The following is a 17,645-nucleotide window of genomic DNA, read 5'->3' as shown; positions in this document are numbered from 1 at the left end:
ACACACACACACACACACACACACACACACACACACACACACACACACGAGATGCTTGTCATATGATTTCTAACCCACCCTCATCTTAGCTTCCCTAAAATTCTTATCTAACCCAATCATAGCCTTCCTTTCTTTGTGGAGGAAGAGGATTGGATCAGTTTTATTGAACCCTGGGTGTGGCTGCCTCTCAGTTTTTATGACTGTTTCTTTGGCTCCTGGCTCTTTGTTGGGCATCCTGGCTCTAAGAGTTGCCAAGAGTGATGGCTGTGTGCAGTGTATGAGTTATAGTGTTGGAGGAGCAGTGTGGGTTCTCTGGCTAGTCACTTTTCTGTTTCCCTCTGTCTGTAGGCCTGGGGTAGAAAATTCCACAGACACTTTGTTGGTTTTCCTTTAATCTTTTTCTTTTGATTAGTTTGTGGAAAAGTTCTACAATGAGTTTTGACCATATACACCCCTCTCTCCAACCCTCCCAGATCTATATTCTTTTTCCTACTCACACAACTTGGTGTCCTCTGTTTGCCTTTTCCCCATAAAGCCCATACATTCTTGGATATGTGACCTTCCACCGGAGAGGGGTTGACTTACCAGCGCCAATACTCTTTAAGAGCAATAGACTGTCTCTTTCCCAGAAGTTATCTATTGCCAATATCTCCTCAGGTAGGGGTGGAACTTTATGCCTCTCCCCCCCACCCCGTGCTGGGACCTGGTCTGGACCGAGGTTTCACAGGGTCTCTGTGTGCTGTCTAACCCACTGTGAGTCCCACGAGTTCAGCCTTGTTGTGTCTGGAGGGTGCTCTTCCCATCCTTCCCCCGCTGGCTCTTTACAATGCCTTCACCTCTTGCTCTGCAGTGGCCTTGAGGGGACAAGGTACAGTCTTGCACCACAGGATGCAGCCCAGACGTGCACCACCGTTGGTCAAATAACTTGCGGCTAGACGTGTCATAGGCCCTTATGACCTCATAGGTCATGTTACCATTATTCTGCTAAATGGACATTGCCGTAAACTGACTTATTGTTGCATACACGAATTCATGTGTCTGTCAATGCTTGTCAGAGAAGCTTCTGCAGGCGCAGAAGATGATGATTAACACAGAGACCATCCACAACTGGCCACGGTGTAAAGAATAAGAGCCCGAGGAGTGCTTTACCTTGTTGGTTCATGCTACTCTTAACAATTTTCACATATTTTGGGTAACCTCTCCCTGGCTCTGAAGCACTTTTTTACCTTTTCTTTCGATCTTTCTTTTTTTGGGGTGGTGGTGGGGGAGAGCAGGAGTGCTTTTGTGTGTATGCATATGCACACGTGGGTGGCCCACATGTGTGGAGGTTAGCGGCAGACACTGCATGTTATGCTCCCCATTATTGTTTTGAGGCAGGGTCTCTCTCTGAATGCAGGGCCCACAGAGCTCTTTCACTATATTGGTTGGCCAGGGAGCTCCAGATATCCAGATGTTTCCAGCGCTGCGGTTAGGAACATGTTCTGCTGTGATTGATTTTTAACCTGAGTGTTGGGATTTGAACTCAAATTCTCATACTTACCAAGAAAGCACATTACTGACTGAGCCATCATCCCAGCCACAGCTCTGGAGTTCTTCAGGCATGTGGGTCCTGAAGGAGCCATGAAGGAAAACTCTGCTTCCTTGTTCTTTTTAGCCCTTTGAGACATTTATTTGCTTTCATCTTCCATTCTTGTAAAACTGGATTTTTAGTCTGCCCATTCTAAGCTGAAAAGTAGCCCACTTACCCATGTTACCGTCACTTGCTTCTGCTCCTAACTACATTGTGCAGTGTTTTCCCTACAATCTGAAGATTGTCCTTGCTCATTATGTCCATCAGCTGGCATCGCAGTGTGGCTATGCCATTGTTTATGAGATTATTCGTCCTTACAGATGGAAAGCTTTGTCTCCAGAATTCTGTTGTGACAGACAATCACAACAGCAAATCAGCAAATCAGCACACCTGCATATTTTTCTGGTGTTTGAAGAGGGATCACGGGATAAACCTCAGACACTGGAACAGTGGCAGCAGGGTGAAGGTGTTGGTAATTTTTTTTTTTTTAGATTTCCCCATGGTGGCTTCCTTGCACATGCTAGTCACTGAAGTATGATAATTAACATGCAGTCTCCCTGAGAAGAAACTGAAAGCCTCAAATACAGAAAACTCCATCTCACACTGAAATCAAGCATCTCAGTGGGCTTTCTTTACCCTGGTCATGAAAGTCTTATTGGGGTGCAGTAGAAAAAATACAAGTGGAGCCGATAGACACCATTTGTGTGTGTGGCACTATGCCTACCCTCACTCTAGGGAGCTGCAAACAGTGATGGAACTTGAAAGAGTTGTTGTCTGTCTTTGTGGTGCTCTGGGGATATTGGGCAGGAGCAATACTCTTTGCACAGGACTTTAGGACTCATTATAGTGGAAAGAAGGAGGCATCAGACAGGTTCTGTCTCCAGAGATCCAGAGTCTGTCAGAATTGTAGTCACTGTATATAGGAGAGTGGATTGCTTGTCTTTGGAGACCATGGACAGACTCGCTGGAAAACTTAAAGGTCAGAGCAAGAAGCCTACAGAGCTTCCAGGTGTGGCCACATTGAGGATGTGTTCAGAGTGGAGGATGTGCAGGAATCCAGCTGTCATCCAGGCCACCAAATACTACGGGAGAGACTCAGGCTTCAGTGGACAGGTCAGTATTAACCACTGGCCATCTTCAGGTATTCTGACTTGGGATGTTTTGAAGTATATCTACAAATTTCCCGAGACGTCCTCAGCCTCCACTGGAAAGAGAAAGGCCCATTCGCTGTGACCTCTGAATTTGTCCTCCACTCAGGAACAAGTCACAATCTTGGGATCAGGGACCAGCCTAGGTATAGACTTCTGAGAATGCTAGAAGTGGGCAGAAGGGACTGGACTAGTTTTATTTCTCAGTGCTCTTGTTGGGAAGGAGGGCTTCAAAGACCATGGTGGAGGATCTTAGGATTGTTCTGGTTCTAGATGTTGCTGTGCCACTCAGTTTCATACTGCTTAGTCACTGCCAGGGGTCACCTGCTGGCTGAGAAGAAGCCAGGGGCTCTGGACATAGGGGTGACTTTCTCTGGGCAGTGGGTACCCAGGATTAACTTGTTAGTGACACTGACCAGTTCCTGACCATGTCTGCGTGTATGAGCTGCATGTCCACAGGTGTGTCCCCCTCATACAGTGCCGCACACATCTTGTACACTGCTCTCACAGGGGCTCTGCTCATCCTCAAAGTGCACGTTCCGTAGATGCAGCCAGGAAGGGAACAGTTAGCAGGAGGTGTTCCAGGCTCTACAGTGTAGGCGCTACTTTTTAGCTATTTTATTTTGGTTTCTTATGCCTCTTTCTCCCTTCTCTGCCCCAATCTCTTCCAACACCCCAATGCTGGGTAGGAGAAAAAGGAGGCTAGAGGGGAGATGGGGTAATGCTCTCTTTGGCTACTTCCTGCTGGTTAGAGTCATTGGTCCTTTGGGACAGGTCCCATCTTTGTTTCAGGATATCTTCAATTTCTCTTCACACTGTATCAACAGCAACCAGGACCAGTGGAGGGGGGTGAAGGGGGAGGAAAACCAGCAGCCTTCTTCTTTCTTGGAGCCCTCTTTCTGTCTTTGGAATCTGGCATTTATTCCTTCCCCAGAGTTCTCAGATTTAAATGATCTGTGGCTGGCAAAGGGCCCCTCTCAGAACCTGCATGAGGCAAATATTTTGCTGCTGTTGACAGTCTGAGTCAGTCCCATATCCTACACCTGGGATCAAAACAAAAACATGTTTACAAAAAAACCACAGCAAAATGTTTACATTCCTAACACCGTAGAGCCCTGTGAAGTCCCCTAGGCTGTCACATGGAAAGTAGGGATCAACTACACTGGGGACAGGCACACGGTTGACATAGAAAAATCCCACAGTGCCTACAGGGGGAGAATAATGGCCTCTCTGCATGCTTGGGCAGTGAGTCCTGGAGGATCATTTTGTTCATTTGTCTGTCCTCGTGTCTCTGAGCATTATGTCAGAGTTGCCTCAGTCTCCAGTGTTAGACACTTGTGCTTGCAGACCTACCAAGGTCTCCAGACTGGTGAGGTGCAGAAAACCTTCTTTCTCATAAGATAAACCAAATGCAAAGCTATCCAGGCCAGGGTCAGCCATGTTGGTGAAGATCAGGCACAGATAGCCACAGAACTAAGAAGCTGGAAGTGTTAAGAAAAAACTAAGGGCTTGGTGGCCTCCTACCTATGTGTCATAGAGGAAGCCGTACTCTATGGGTTTGCAAAGGTGTGCATGGCATTCAGCGTGTGTGTACTCAATCCCATAAGGCGTAGGCCATGGCAGTCAGAACTCTGAGTCATGTCCTGAGGGTACTCTGCCACAACCATCTATAGCACAAAGATGATGTCACCCAGGCCAATGCCATATTCTGCACCTGCCCAACCTCTCCAGGAAGCAGCAGAAAAAGCATGTAAGCACTTCCCTTTCTGAGCTCTTGCATCTCAGAGTGGCTTGCTCATGTGCCCTGGCATTTCACTGCTGACAGCTTCCTCAGCTCGATTCAGCTGAAGACAGAGCTTGGGTCCTTGTATCTCCACTGCTGATTCTCAGCTCTCTCCTATGTGAGTACCCTCTGCAGAACTCCTTCATCTATAAACCTCTCATAGTCTCTCTGACTTAAAACCGTTCTCATATTTTGAAATTACTGCAGGGTATCTCAGGGAGGAAACATTTCTCAGTCGGGCCAGCCATGAGTCACAGCAACCCAAGGCTTGGTCCTCAAGCGCTGCAATCATCTATGTCCTGGTGAGGCAGAGGGCTGTACTGACAGTGAAATTATCTATTGTGCAATAAAATATCCTTTAGGGAATTGTATTAACGATTTATTCTTTTGCTCTTCAGGGGAACGTGCTTAGAGGCACTCAGAATGTTCAGCATTTGACATACGATCGTAGGCTGTCCTACAATACAGCCTCTAACAAAACTAGGCTGTCTTGAATCCCTGGCAACAAGATTGTTTATCTGTATACCAAGAAGGTTGGGAAAGCACCTAAATCTGCAGGCAGTGTGGGCCTATGCAGAATGTGAGGGGTTCATGCGGTGAGGCCTAAAGTCCTTATGAGATTGTCTAAGACAAAGAAGTACATCAGCAGGGCCGATGGAGGGTCCATGTGTTCCAAGGGTGTCCAGGGACAGGATCAAGCAGAATTTCCTTATTGAGGAGCAGAAAATTGTTGTGAAAGTGTTGAAGGCACAAGCACAGAGACAGAAAGCAAAATAAATATGCAGCTTTTTAAAGTAATAAAAGTCAAGGCTTGGTCTATCAAAAATTATCCTTTATGTTCAAAGTGCTGGTTCTGGGCTTGAGTTCTGCTTGGGTTCAAGTTCCAATAAATGACAATGTCACCATGCCATGTTGCCCAAAGTCTCCACTGTCTCACATGTGTGATTGTAATGCCAACAGAACGGAGACCTCTTGCGCACTGGACAACGACAGCCTCCCAGGAAGATGTGGAGTACTGGACACGCTTCTCTTTAAAGAACATCCCAACAATACAGTGTGGATCTCAGCACATTGCAGGTTCTGAGCAATGAATGTTAGCGGGACTGAGTCTAGGGTATGGAGCCAGGATGAAGATGACCCTGTCTGCCCAGCCTTCTCTGGGCCTCCAAGTGGGGCACTCAAAATCCAAGGTCTGGTTCTTGACCTGAAGGCTACTAAAGTACCCCTGTGAAGTCATTCTAGACCATGATCCAGGTCAGTGTCCTTATCCGTAAGCTTTTGAGGGAAGAAATAGTCAGGGTCTTCACCTCTTCACCTTGTCCCCAAGCAACTAGAAACACAGTGTGTGTCTGCATGCAGACCTTGGTCACCACCATTCTACCCATCCTTGTCCCCAGACATGGGGCTGTCTGCCAATTCCAGGTGTGTGCAGAGCTCTTTCGAGACCTCAGGTCTTTCAGGTGTTGGCTGCTGTCATTGAAAGCAGCCTTGATTTCTCTACATCCTAAGACCCGACCTCAGTGCTGCTGGGTCCCCATGGGGAGCTCCTCCCTAACTGCATTTCATACTGAGAACCTGTCTTGTGTCTGTGACTGACACCAGAAGACTTCATCTATTGAGGATTCCCTCTCAAGGGCCCCTGGGTCTCTAGCAAGCTGGTGTGAGTTCAGAGTCTTGATGTCTGGCTTGAGTCTGTGAATGAGCAGATGGACTCTGAAAGGACATGGCTGTCTGAGGGGGTTGATTGGCTTTGTTTGCCCCAATTAGAACCCCCCCCCGGAGAACTCTGGGGTATTTTTCCCTCCTATTTAGACAGAGGGGGCCTCAGAGGTCTGGTTGGCTGAGTGTTCTTCACCAGCAGGGAGAACTACACCTGTAAATGGCTTGTAGGATAGAATTTAGGCGAAGGGAAGCAGAGGCTTTCATCAGGGACATGAGGGAGGAACTGGACCACAGAACCTGGGCATCGTGGATGCTTCATGTTTTCTGTTTGAAAGTGTCTTTTCTTGTGTCACATGTTCCACTTATAAAAACCCATGTACTCAAAAGACTCCGTTTTTTTCCTCATGGATCCTTCTATCAATCAAGATTTCCTACTCTATACCAGGTTCAGATGTCATGTCTCTGTGTCTCTGTGGGAGATGTCTCTGGGGGAGATGTCCAATGGACTGCCTGTCTTGGACCTGGACCTGAACCTGACTCTGTCCATGTCCCACTCTCTTCCCCTCAGCACTTTGGTATTTAGTCCGCAGAGAATGAGCATCTCCTGACTGTAGCAGTGAACGGGGTGCGCTGCCCTGCCCCACTGCCAGTGAGCTGCTGGGAGCCTCAGCCTTCTGTCCTTGTGTCTACTGGTCCTGGTGGTCCAAAGCCGGCCTGAGAAGTCCTCTCACTATCTCAGGCTCCTTCCTGTTGACTTGCTTGCTTGTTTGGCCTCATGGAAATGACCCATCCTGGGGACTTCCATAAATTGGCTCTTTCCCCTCTGGTATTGAGGGGTGATCCCAGGTACTCATGTGACATTATGCTTTCAGAGGCCAGCCTGACATGAGTTTATTAGACAGGCGCTTCTTGGTGAACTCATCCAGCAGATGACACTCAGTGCCATCTCTGGGCAGGTAGTTATGGATTGTATAAGAAAGCTGGCTGAACAAGAGCCTGGAAGCAAGACAATGATCTGTGCATTTCTGTGGTCTCTGCTCCAGATTCCTGATGGAGAATTCTGGTCCAGACTATCCTCAGTGATGGACTATTTACCAGAGAGTGTGAGCTAGATAACCCCCCTTTGCCCCGAGACTCTTTGGGTGGTGGTGATCACAGCATCAGAGACGCTAAATAGGACATGTATGCTAAGGGGAAAAGTATCTTACTCAGCTCTTCCCCCGTTTGGTGACATGGTCTCTCATGGAATCTGGAGACCACGGGTTCAGTTAGACTTAAACTATTGACCAGTGAGTTCCAGACATCTGGCTGCGGGGAAAAATCTGTCTGTGTCACCAGCTCTGAGGTTACAAGTCGTAGATTCTGGACCAGTGGCCAAAGAATGAAGATGTTGGTAATTCTGTCAGCCATTCCCAACAGCAGCTCCTTGTGTATGCCCATTGCTGACATGAGACAATTCCACTGAGAGGGAGATGGAAAAGTCAGACATGGAATACAGCATCTTTTGCCCTAGATGGGGAGTGCTCTGGGGAGTAAACTACAAAGCATGAAAGGAGCCCTTAGCTGCCCAACTGAGCATGTGGCACTATGTCTCTCTCAGCTCTAAGAAGCATCTTAAGTGGTGGGAGCTGAAGTGTTTGTCTGTCTCCATGGGGCTTCCCTGCTGTCCTCCAGAAACTAGCGCTGATTCCTTCACATGGAACATTGTAGCCAAAATAGAACGGTATCATGCAGGTCGTATCCCCAGGGATCCAACGATGAACATGGTTGTGATTTTTGTCCTGAGGCCACAGCATCAGGACTCTGGAAACCATTGAGGGGTCCCCTGGGAAAACCTTGAATGCTGGAGCAAGAAACCCATGAGTTCTAGGCGAGGCTGTGCTAGGGACATCCTTTCAATGGAGGTTGTGTTGGGGTTGGGGTGGGTATTCTGGTCCTTTATTCAGAAAATCCAGCTCACCCTTCTTGAGCAGCAGCACCTCAATGAGAAACAGAGTTCTTGGCCAGTGTTGATGTCTTGTATGGCTGGAGCTCCACTTTCCTCGTGTTCATCAGGAAGGTGTGCACTGACCTCAGCCTGTGAGCACTCAAGGATCAGAATACCTGGGCCTTATCATCAGGGTCTACATGGGCATTCTGCCACTTCTGTCTGTGTTGCCAAGATGGCTGTTGCCCAGACCAGTCCCAGGCTCCTTCATGCCAAGCCCATGACTCTGGAATGCAGAATAGTAGAAGAGGGAACTTAGGTACTTTCTGCTCCAAGCTAGCCTTAGAGCAGGTAGTTCTCATCTTTTTCTTGTCCTGTTCAGAGGACTCCAAGAGACTCTTAAAGCGATATCAGTTCTTGCCATTGCTCTTTGTTGCATCCCACAACCTGAAGGTATTGTTGAAGACCTCATCCTCTTTGGACACAGGACTTGGAGGAACTGAGCTAGAACTGGCCTGGAAGACTCATCTCTGAGGTCCAGCTTTCATAGTATTGTAATGAGCCATGCAGGCTTCCAAGGAAGAAAAGCAATCAACATTCCTACCTAGCTGAGATGCCCATGAATCACAACAATGACTGACACGGCAAGGCATCCCCAATGGAGCAATAGCGACCCTCTTATGTTGGGCGTAGTCAACAGTTGTCTATGAGATTTTAGGCTCAATAGGGAGGGATTCACACCTGGTACTGTAAACCAAGCCAACTATGATGCCTGGAGAGGTCAAAGGCCCTACAAGAGCCTCTACTTCTTTACTTTCCTAAACCAACACGATTTCTAATTGACTTCTAAACCAGCAGTTCTCAACCTGTGGGCTGAGAAAACACATATTTCTCAAACTTAAAACACAAATTTATGGACTTTCGAACCCTCAACTATAAATTTATTTTCGTTGTCACTTCATAACTGTAATTTTGCTACTGAGTGGTGGCTCAGTTCCTAAGACTATCAGAAATAGGTGTCTTTGGAGGTTGCAACCCAGAGGTTGAGAACACTGTTTATCCCTATACCCACAGAGAAGTGTAGCTCTCCGCCCTCATTAAGGAAGCATCATTTTTAAAAAAGATTTATTTATTATGTATACAATGTTCTGTCTGCATATACACCTGCACGCCAGAAGAGGGCACCAGATCTCATTATAGATGGTTGTGAGCCACCATGTGGTTGCTGGGAATGAACTCAGGACCTCTGGAAGAGCAGCCACTGCTCTTAACCTCTGAGCCATCTCTCCAGCCCATAAGCATCATTTTTAAACAAAAGGAGACTATCACAGAGACCCACAACTGGTTGGCAGAGAATAAGTGACTGCGGGCTGCCCAACTCCAGCTGCTACATCTGCAGGGCAACTCCTACACCTAAAACTCAGGGAAACTCGCAGAAGGGGGAGATGACTGTAGGAGTGGGAGGACCAGTAACCTCTGCTGTCAAACAGTCTTCTAGACATAACAAAGAAACTGCACCCTTGACATCTCAACAATAAGACCGAAAAAAGACCTGCCAGAGGACAAGCCTAGCGGCATGTGAGTGTAGCTGAGGGAAAAATGATCAGACCCATCAGTGGATGAAGCCCTACATGGAAATGCTGAGAAAGGAGAGTCAGCTTTCTTCAGGAAAAATATCTCCCCGATGGGTTGTCCCATTCCAGGCCACCAGCCCTAAACACATGTACATACAAACAACAGGCAAAATGGGGTTAGCAGGGGTGTATGTGTGTGTGACATACATATAAACAACACAAAATGGACTCAGCAGGTGTGAGTGTTTATGTGTAGTCAAAGAAGAGGTCATGAATTTGAGAGTGTGTGTGCAGGAGGGCAGATGAGAGGTGGAATGGTGGAAATGATGTAAATATATTACTTGCAAAAAATTAGAATTTTCCTTTCACAATTTTATACATAGATTATAAATAACACACTTTGGTACTCCCTCATTATCCTCTTATCCTCATGCCAAACTCCTTCCCAACAAATCCCACTTTCATATCTTCATTCATTCATCTTCCCTTTTTGTAGTCCACTGTGCTTTCTTGGGTTGCTCTCCTGAGCATGGTTGGGGATTATTTTCCTGAGCAAGAGTAACTTACCAGTGGTTACACCATGGATGAATGTGACTTTCCCCTTCCCCCAGCAACCATATTTACCTAATACTCCTTGGAGGAATGTTGATGGAACCATATTTTTCCTTTTTTACAATAATTCAGATTCATAGAAAAATTGAGCAGAAGGCATAGGGTGCAACCCTGTTTCCCCTGGGGCATTCACAAGTTCCCCCCCACTGCCAGCATCCATAGCATGGTGTCCATGTGTGACAATGGTTCACACACACACACACACACACACACACACACACACACTGATGGGGCTGGGGGTGGGGTGGGCATTGTTCACAGGAGCTGCTTGCTTTCTGGTTTTCATCAGCTTGTTCTCTTCTGAGCTCTCTGAAAATGCTCTTCTAAGCCAAGTACAGCTATCTTTTCTTGTAACGAGAGACGATTAGAATCTGTTTTATTAGCCCACTAGCCTTGGGTACCCCTAGGCTTTTTGTGTTTTACAGACAAAACTGCAACAAATCACTATATGTATTTGCAGGGTTTTTGTGTGTGTTTGTTTAGGAAGAGATCAGGGGGTAAACCCCAGACACTAGACCAATGTCTAAATGGTGAAGGTGTCATTTTATTAGAGTTTCATACAACAGTTTCATTATGTATGCCCATCACTGAGGTGAGACAATCTCCCTGAAGCCTCCTGATAGGAAGATAAAAGCCTCCAATGTTAAAAAACAAAACAAAACAAAAACCCGGAAGACCCACAGCCCACCTGAAGAGAATCCTAACATTCTTCCCTTGCTTGGGTCATGGAAGTCTTTGGCAGGTATAGTTCTGAAACATGAGTAGAGCCCATAGCCAGCCCTTGCCTGCTGCCAAAAAGGCAACATACAGGGTAGAAACCGAAGGGTGTATTGCCTGTCTTTGTGGGGCTCTGGGGCTATTCAGCAGAGGCTGGGTCAGAACCATCACACAGGCCTGTAGGTCCCATTGTAGCTGAAAGGAGGAGACATCAAGCAGTCCCTGTCCTCAGGGATCCAGCGCTGGACATGGCTGAGGCCTTTGTCCTGGGGCCATACTATCACAGTGTCTCTAGACGCCAGGGATGGGTCCTCCGGGAAGAAGTTGAAAGGCCGGATCAGGAAGCCCACAGAGTTCCCAGGTGTGGCTGTGTTGGGGACATCCTCTGAGTGGGGGATGTGCAGGAAGCCCACTGTCACCCAGGCCACCAAATCCTATGGGAGAGACAAGGCTTCAGTGGACAGGACAGTGCTGAGTACCAGCCACCCATGGGCATTTCCGCTTGGGTCATTAAAAATGTGTCTACAAACTTCCTGAGATGCTCTCAGTCCCATTAGAGGGGTGGGCGGGTCTTTGATGACCCTGAACTTACCACACACTGGAAAAACCATACTTCTAGAACCACAGGGCCTGAGGTGGGCAGGGGTGGGGATGGATCAATACCTCCTCTTCAATGTTCTCATTGTTCTGAAGGAACTCCTCGAAGACCACAGGGGGGTCCCACGGGTCATTCTGGTTGTAGATGCTGCTGCTGTAGCGCTCAGATTCCCGATACTTTGTCACTGCCAGGGGGTACCTGCAGAGAAGAGTAGTCAGGCGTCTCTGGGCACCGGGGCTGCCCTCGAGGCCCCTCCAGGGAAGCATCTTCAGGGCCGAAGATGGGGAAGTTGTTGCTTCCACAGAATGATGATTATTTCCTGGGACTCTCCAAGAATGCCCATCAGCATTCAAGGGCCAGGAGCCCTGTGAGCAGCAGGCAACCCCCCCCCCCCAGTGCAGGAGAATGCACACCTACAAGCACACACAGACTCAGGGCCTGGAAGACAGAAGCACCAACAGGCACACACAATCGCCAAAGGGAGCCCCTGCCCTTCCCTGTGTCTCCTCACCTGGCCCAAGTGACAGCCCGCTCCTCCTGCCAGCCTGGTGGCAGCACCTGCTCAGCCATAGAGTGGATCTGCAGGCGGTAGCTGCGCCTGTGGCCCCAGCGGTTCTTTTGGGGGCTGCTAAAGAGCAGGTAGTTGGGCAGAGTCTGTCCAAAGCGGAAAGCAGCCTGGCGCTCCCGCAAGTACTGGGTCTGCTCGAGTGTGGGCTGGACCAGGGAGTGACTTGGGCTCCAGGGATTCGTGATGTTTTCCAGCTTTGTCTTCAGTGTCTGGAAGCTGTTCTTGGTGCCTGGGTGCATGAGAGGAGACGGAGGGTGAGACTCAAATACTGGGAGAGAAACCTGGCTGTTTGTAAGATGTCCATCCTAGGCCACACCCAGAGTCAGCAGTAAAGAAGATACAGTTGCTGAGAGCAGGCATTGGCCCAGAGCCTGGCGCCACGGTGGAGGCAGTGACAAAGAAAACGAAACCAGGGGAGTTAGAGACCAGCTCACAGGTTGGTCATGGCCTGAGGTACGTGCACATGATCCCTTGAAGATCTCTGGAGAGCTGTGTTCTGGTACATTCTGTGGTCTGAACCTTGGCACAAGGGCAGCCATGTTTGTACAGCCCAAAGGACTGTTAGTATACTATGGGTCTGAAGTTAAGTGGGGCCAAAAGGGTGGAAGCTATTTACCTGGACTTGTTGGTATTGCTCTGCTTTCAAATCTGACGTCAGCTCTCACATCCCTGCTGCTCTTACGTGGTGACATCATTTATCCATGAAACACATGGAGCAACCCCAGAAGACATGGAGCCCCGTCTCGAAGTACTGGGTTATTCATCTGCACAGTTCCCCCTTCCTCACTCCATGTATACCAACCTACTGAGCCCAAGGCAAGGACAGATGCACACCTTCATACCTGGAAACCCTAGGGCACTGTTCCCTGCCTCAGGGACACATGCTGCTTCATGCCGCTAGGAAGCAGACAGGCAGAAGAACCCTGATGTGACTCAGACAGTCTCAGTCCAAGCTCTGCGGAGTGACTCTATTAATGAGAAGCAGCGGAGTGACTAAGACAGTCTGGTACTGAGTCATACCTGCCACATCCAGGTCAACACGGTAGTGTACTAGGTGAGTGTGAATGTTGCCAAGCAGGTGGGTATGTAGGCGGGTGCCATGGCGCAGTCCCTGAGGCGTGTAGAAGGTTGCATGGACATAGCCAGTGGCATGAATCTTGGTCTCCATCACACCATTAGCGTAGAAGATGAAATCCCAGATATAATCATAATTGTAGACTGTTGCTGTAGTCCGTAGCACCAGCACATAGCCCTTCAAACCCGCATAGAAGTTGAAGCCGCCCTTGAAGTTTGAGTCAAAGTGGCGCCTAAGGGGCACCCCGGTGGGCATTTCAAAGAGGCAGAGAGCACGCGGATAATGGACAGGGCCGTCGCTGTCATAATAGTGGAAGGCATCCAGGAAGGTGGCGGTCTCTGGACAGTCGATGCCGGGGGCCAACTCGTGAGTGACACTGCCCAGGCCCCAGCCAACATCAATATACTTAGTCTGCATGCCTGCGGGCGTGTGTCCTCCGTAGAGCGCCACCGCCTCTTGCACACTGACCTCGTAGGCAATGCGCTCACCCCCAAAGAGCACGTTAAAGATCTGCAGCCCAGAAGAGGACCTGAGCCGGTAAGAGAAGCTCCAGCCCCCGTAGAGCACGGTGTTGCCCTCCAGCTTGTACCGGGGGCCGCCGGACTGGACCACGTGGGGGCCAGCCACAGAGATGGGTGTGGGGAATTCCCCCCGGGGCTTGTAGGAGGAGAAGTGTGGAGGCTGCTCTGTCCCTTCAGGCAGCAGGTCCTCGAGGACCACCGCGTCCACTTCTCCATCCGCGTATTTCTGAGCCAGTTCCTCCGGGCTGTTGTAGAACTTGCCGTTATACCAGAGCTGCAGTACTCTCCAGTCCTGGACGTCTGTGCTCCCGTGATCCACGAGGATCTCCAGGCCTGTGGGGTGCAGGAAGTAGCCTTCCATGTAGCGCTGCATGATGAGCCAGCTCCTACGCTGACCGGACTCCACTCCACGGGGGGCCACGTCAGTAAAAGTAAAGCACCGGGTGTCACAGCCCAGGAATAAGAAGCCAGTGGTGTCGAGGAAAAACTGGTGCAGGGGCTTGGTGGCTTTCTTCAGCATGTGGTAGAGGAGGTCGTACTCTGCTGTGGAGATGGGTCGGGATGACCAGGATAGATGATGGCCTGGCCTGGGGGAGAGTGCGCGAATGTAGTGGGGCTGTGGCAGGGGCCCCACAGCAAACTCAGTGACGTTGGGGTGCTCCTGGGCACCGAAGAAGATGATGGCTCTGGCTTCCCGGATGGGCCTTTTTCTTCCAGTGTTCAGGAATTTCAGCACATGCATCTTCTTGGGCATGAGCATCTCAATGAGAAACACGGAGTTCTTGGCCAAAGTCAGCTTCTTGGACGGCTGCAGCCCCAGCTCCTTCCTGTTCATCAGGAAGCTGTGCACAGCCTTTATCTCCTGGGGGCTCAGGTCCGCAAACACTCTAGATTTGTCATGTGGAGTCCTCACGGCAGGTTCTGTGCCTGCCATCTGTAGAATCAATATGACAGCTGCCCAACTGAAGGCCAGCCTCATTCGTGCCAGCCTCATGGCTCTGGAACACAGCAGGGGAGGAGAGAGGACTTGAGAACAGCCTTCAACTTACTGTGCACCTCACAGAACCTTGTCCCTCATCCTAGCACTTTGCTCCCTACTAGCTTTCTCCTGCAAGTCAAACAGAAGACAGAGGTGGGGTCTCTGGGTCCCCACTCTTGGTTCCTAATGCTGTCTAGCCTTCTCTGCACACACCCACTGACTTCTCTTCTGTCTACCTCTTGAACTCATGCTGAGTTTCTTGTCTATACACATTCCCATGTTTGGTCCTTTCTGGCAGTTTACTTCAAAAGAGGAACATTTCCCTCAGTCATGAGTCACAGCAGCCCAAGAACCGAATCTCAAATGCCATGAAGGCTTGTATCCTGGTGGGAAGGACACTTGTTTTATTCAGAGCAAAGCAATCACCTTTTATGAAATTGTTTATGTGTGTATTTGTGTTTGCATAGCTGTGTAAGCGTATGTGTGTATGAGTGTGCTATGTATTGATACATGTGTAGAGGAGAAGTCAAATTCCAGGGTCTCTTCCCTTCATTCCCCACTTTCTTTTCTTTTCTTTTTTTTTTTTTTTTTGGTAAGGCGAGTTCTCTGACCTATACCTGGAAACCACTGAATTCACTAGGCTTGTCTCCAAGCGTTTTCCAGGCATCTTTTGTCTCTGCCTCCCTGGCACTGTGATCTCAAGCCTGTGCCACCACTCCTGAAATTTCATGTGGGTCACGGGATACAACTCAGGTTCTTGCACTTGCAGGAGTGAATTCTATCGTCTGTGTCATCTCCCCAACAATAAAGGTCCCTTTAGGGGCCACCTTCTGAAGTTTAGCGCAGGCGTTCAAAGTGTAGCCTCCCAGTTTTGTCTAAGTTTCATGTCCTGCCGAATGACATCCTAAAGAAAACTTGTGGGATCTTGGCCACATTGCTTTAAGTTTTCCAAGGTCTCAGCTGTGAAATGGAAATGACAAGAGCGTCATGGTTCACTCTAGGCTCGTCCCCAAAAGCAAATCAGATGTTAAGTAAAGAGTCTGGAATGAAGCTGGCCTTCCGGGAACACCTGGGCTGTTAGCTAATCTTTTCCTTTAAACTGACCCCTTAATGATGCAGTCTGGACCACAGTACGGGGGTGTGGAGGACACTGCAGACCCCATAGGGAGCACAGGGACAACCCTGCTCTCTGGTCCCTCATTGTAGTGTGAGCATAGGGGTTCCTCCACCATCAAAGGCTCTAGGAGCCTGCTAGTCAGGTCATCCCGGGCAGCAAGTCAGAGAGAAGCCCTTCCTCTGTCCTTTGTGGGGAGGGCGTAGTCAAGATCTTTACCCTCTAACCCTGTACCCAAGTCACCAGGAAAACACTGTGTATGCGTGCAGGGCAGGGTCTCTGGGGTGCTAGGAGTCTTAAGTGTCCATCTGTCAGAACTCCCATGTACCGGGGGTGAGGCTGTCTATCAGACCCGCTACGAGCAGAGCTCCCCGGAGACCTCTGCTTCCGCACACATGTTGGCTTCTGTCATTGTCATAAGCTCCGAATTCCCCAGATTCTAACCTGACCTTGCTGAGGCTGGGCCTCCACAGGAAGGCCCTCCCTGTGACACTCCTCAGCAGGAGAGCTACTTCATGTCTGTCACTGACAACGGAAGGTTCACGCGGAACCTGGAGTCCAACACAGACACTTCCACCGGCTCTTCTACTGGACTGCTCAATCCTGAACGCGCTTAAGCTTTATAGCTACCTTGACCAGGAAGTGTAGAGCACTGCCCCACATCCTGGCCCCCCCCCCTTTTGCCCCAGCCTCTTTTGCTATCAGCACCCACCAGCATGTTCCATGTGTAACAACTGAGTTACAGGGGAAACCCTGTTAATACTATTAATATCAAAGCCGATGGTACAAGCAGAGGATCCTGCCATCTGCAGACAGGCCCCTGCCACCACAGTGTCAGGTAATAGTCTTTTGTCCTTCCCCTCAAATCCTCTAAGCTCTCTATATTCCTCCCTCCCTGCAGTTCTCCCTCTGCCGACTGCTGATCCTTTACTGCCTTCCTGGAATGTGGGGATGTAATCTTAGCGTAGGCATTTTGTGTTCCTAGTGTTTTCATGCTCTTTATGACCGGTCTCCGTCTTATCTCCAAATGTGTTTTGCTTTAGCCAGTTAGAAGGCAATTCAGAAGACATTTAGAATCCTCTTTTCTGAAGTCACATGGGCAGTGTGTGTGTGTGTGTGTGTGTGTGTGTGTGTGTGTGTGTGTGTAGCTAAAGCAGAGCCATTGAAGCAAGGGAGAATTTGGCCTCCACTGACCCTTCCAGCTTCAAATGGGAGGAATGCCAGCCCCCCCCTGTAAGCCACCCTCTTACAGGAAGCTTTTCTCTCACCCCAGAGTTGCCTTCAATGGCCTTCTACAGCCCATTCTGGGCTCTTGAACTTCCTGGATCCCCACTCTGTCTTCCTGTCTCCTGACCCTCACACTGTGCCTGGTCCCCTTGCCCTTGCCCCTTCCCTGCTGACCTGTTTGCTGTCCCATCAGAACTCACCTGTGTGCTCTGCTCCGTCGCTTCCCAGAGCCCAGACTTTGTTCCTGGCCACTGACCCCAGAAGTCTTCTTGAAGATATTGGACCCCGCCCCACAGGGAGGGACAGGGTGAGGTGTGGGTCAACCTAGCTGGAGACCTATAGCTCATGGGGTTCCTCCGTGGAGATGTGCTGGGGTGCTGCTGGCTGAGGTACAGGTAGCCTTGAACTGTTTCTCCCGGATTTCCCCTTTAACAGTAGCACCTTTCGCAAGAACTGTCCTTGGCTTTCTTTGTTACAAGCTGTGTAGTGTCATAATTTGTTAACACAGTATTATGTTCAGATATTAGAGTGAAAGCTAAGGAGAAATTTACTAGCCAGTTTGCTTTTCTC

General features: G+C 49.2%; 1 protein-coding gene and 1 pseudogene across 2 annotated transcripts; one reads left to right on the top strand and one right to left on the bottom strand.

Annotated features, from left to right (window-relative positions):
* Positions 1–2,521: 2,521 nt before the first annotated feature.
* Positions 2,522–5,314, top strand: LOC129680222 (60S ribosomal protein L34-like; annotated as a pseudogene).
* A 5,486-nt stretch (positions 5,315–10,800) lies between these two features.
* Positions 10,801–17,427, bottom strand: LOC129680203 (amiloride-sensitive amine oxidase [copper-containing]). 2 transcript variants are annotated; one of them, XM_055611781.1, is made up of 5 exons: positions 17,250–17,427; positions 13,180–14,753; positions 12,103–12,388; positions 11,657–11,789; positions 10,801–11,427 (listed from the first exon to the last, which is right to left on the bottom strand). In XM_055611781.1, the coding sequence occupies exons 1-5, from the start codon at positions 17,420–17,422 to the stop codon at positions 11,161–11,163; spliced, it is 2,433 nt and encodes an 810-aa protein (XP_055467756.1). In that variant the 5' UTR covers positions 17,423–17,427; the 3' UTR covers positions 10,801–11,160. The 2 variants fall into 2 exon arrangements, with proteins under 2 accessions (XP_055467756.1, XP_055467757.1); XM_055611782.1 differs by having other exon boundaries at positions 17,276–17,331.
* Positions 17,428–17,645: the final 218 nt, after the last annotated feature.

Source organism: Psammomys obesus, unplaced genomic scaffold (genome assembly GCF_907164565.1).
Source record: "Psammomys obesus unplaced genomic scaffold, mPsaObe1.curated_primary_1811, whole genome shotgun sequence".
NCBI classification, from domain to species: Eukaryota; Metazoa; Chordata; class Mammalia; order Rodentia; family Muridae; genus Psammomys; species Psammomys obesus.
This window is presented reverse-complemented; position numbering and strand designations above follow the sequence as displayed.

What these genes read in the sequence shown, in the direction of transcription:
- LOC129680203 (XM_055611781.1), bottom strand. Translation starts at nt 17,422, where the DNA reads ATGAGCTATAGGTCTCCAGCTAGGTTGACCCACACCTCACCCTGTCCC. An exon ending in TCTGATGGGACAGCAAACAG is followed by an intron (nt 14,754 to 17,249) that starts GTCAGCAGGGAA and finishes GCTGTGTTCCAG; the next exon opens with AGCCATGAGGCTGGCACGAA. An exon ending in ATGAGAACATTGAAGAGGAG is followed by an intron (nt 11,428 to 11,656) that starts GTATTGATCCAT and finishes TCTCTCCCATAG; the next exon opens with GATTTGGTGGCCTGGGTGAC.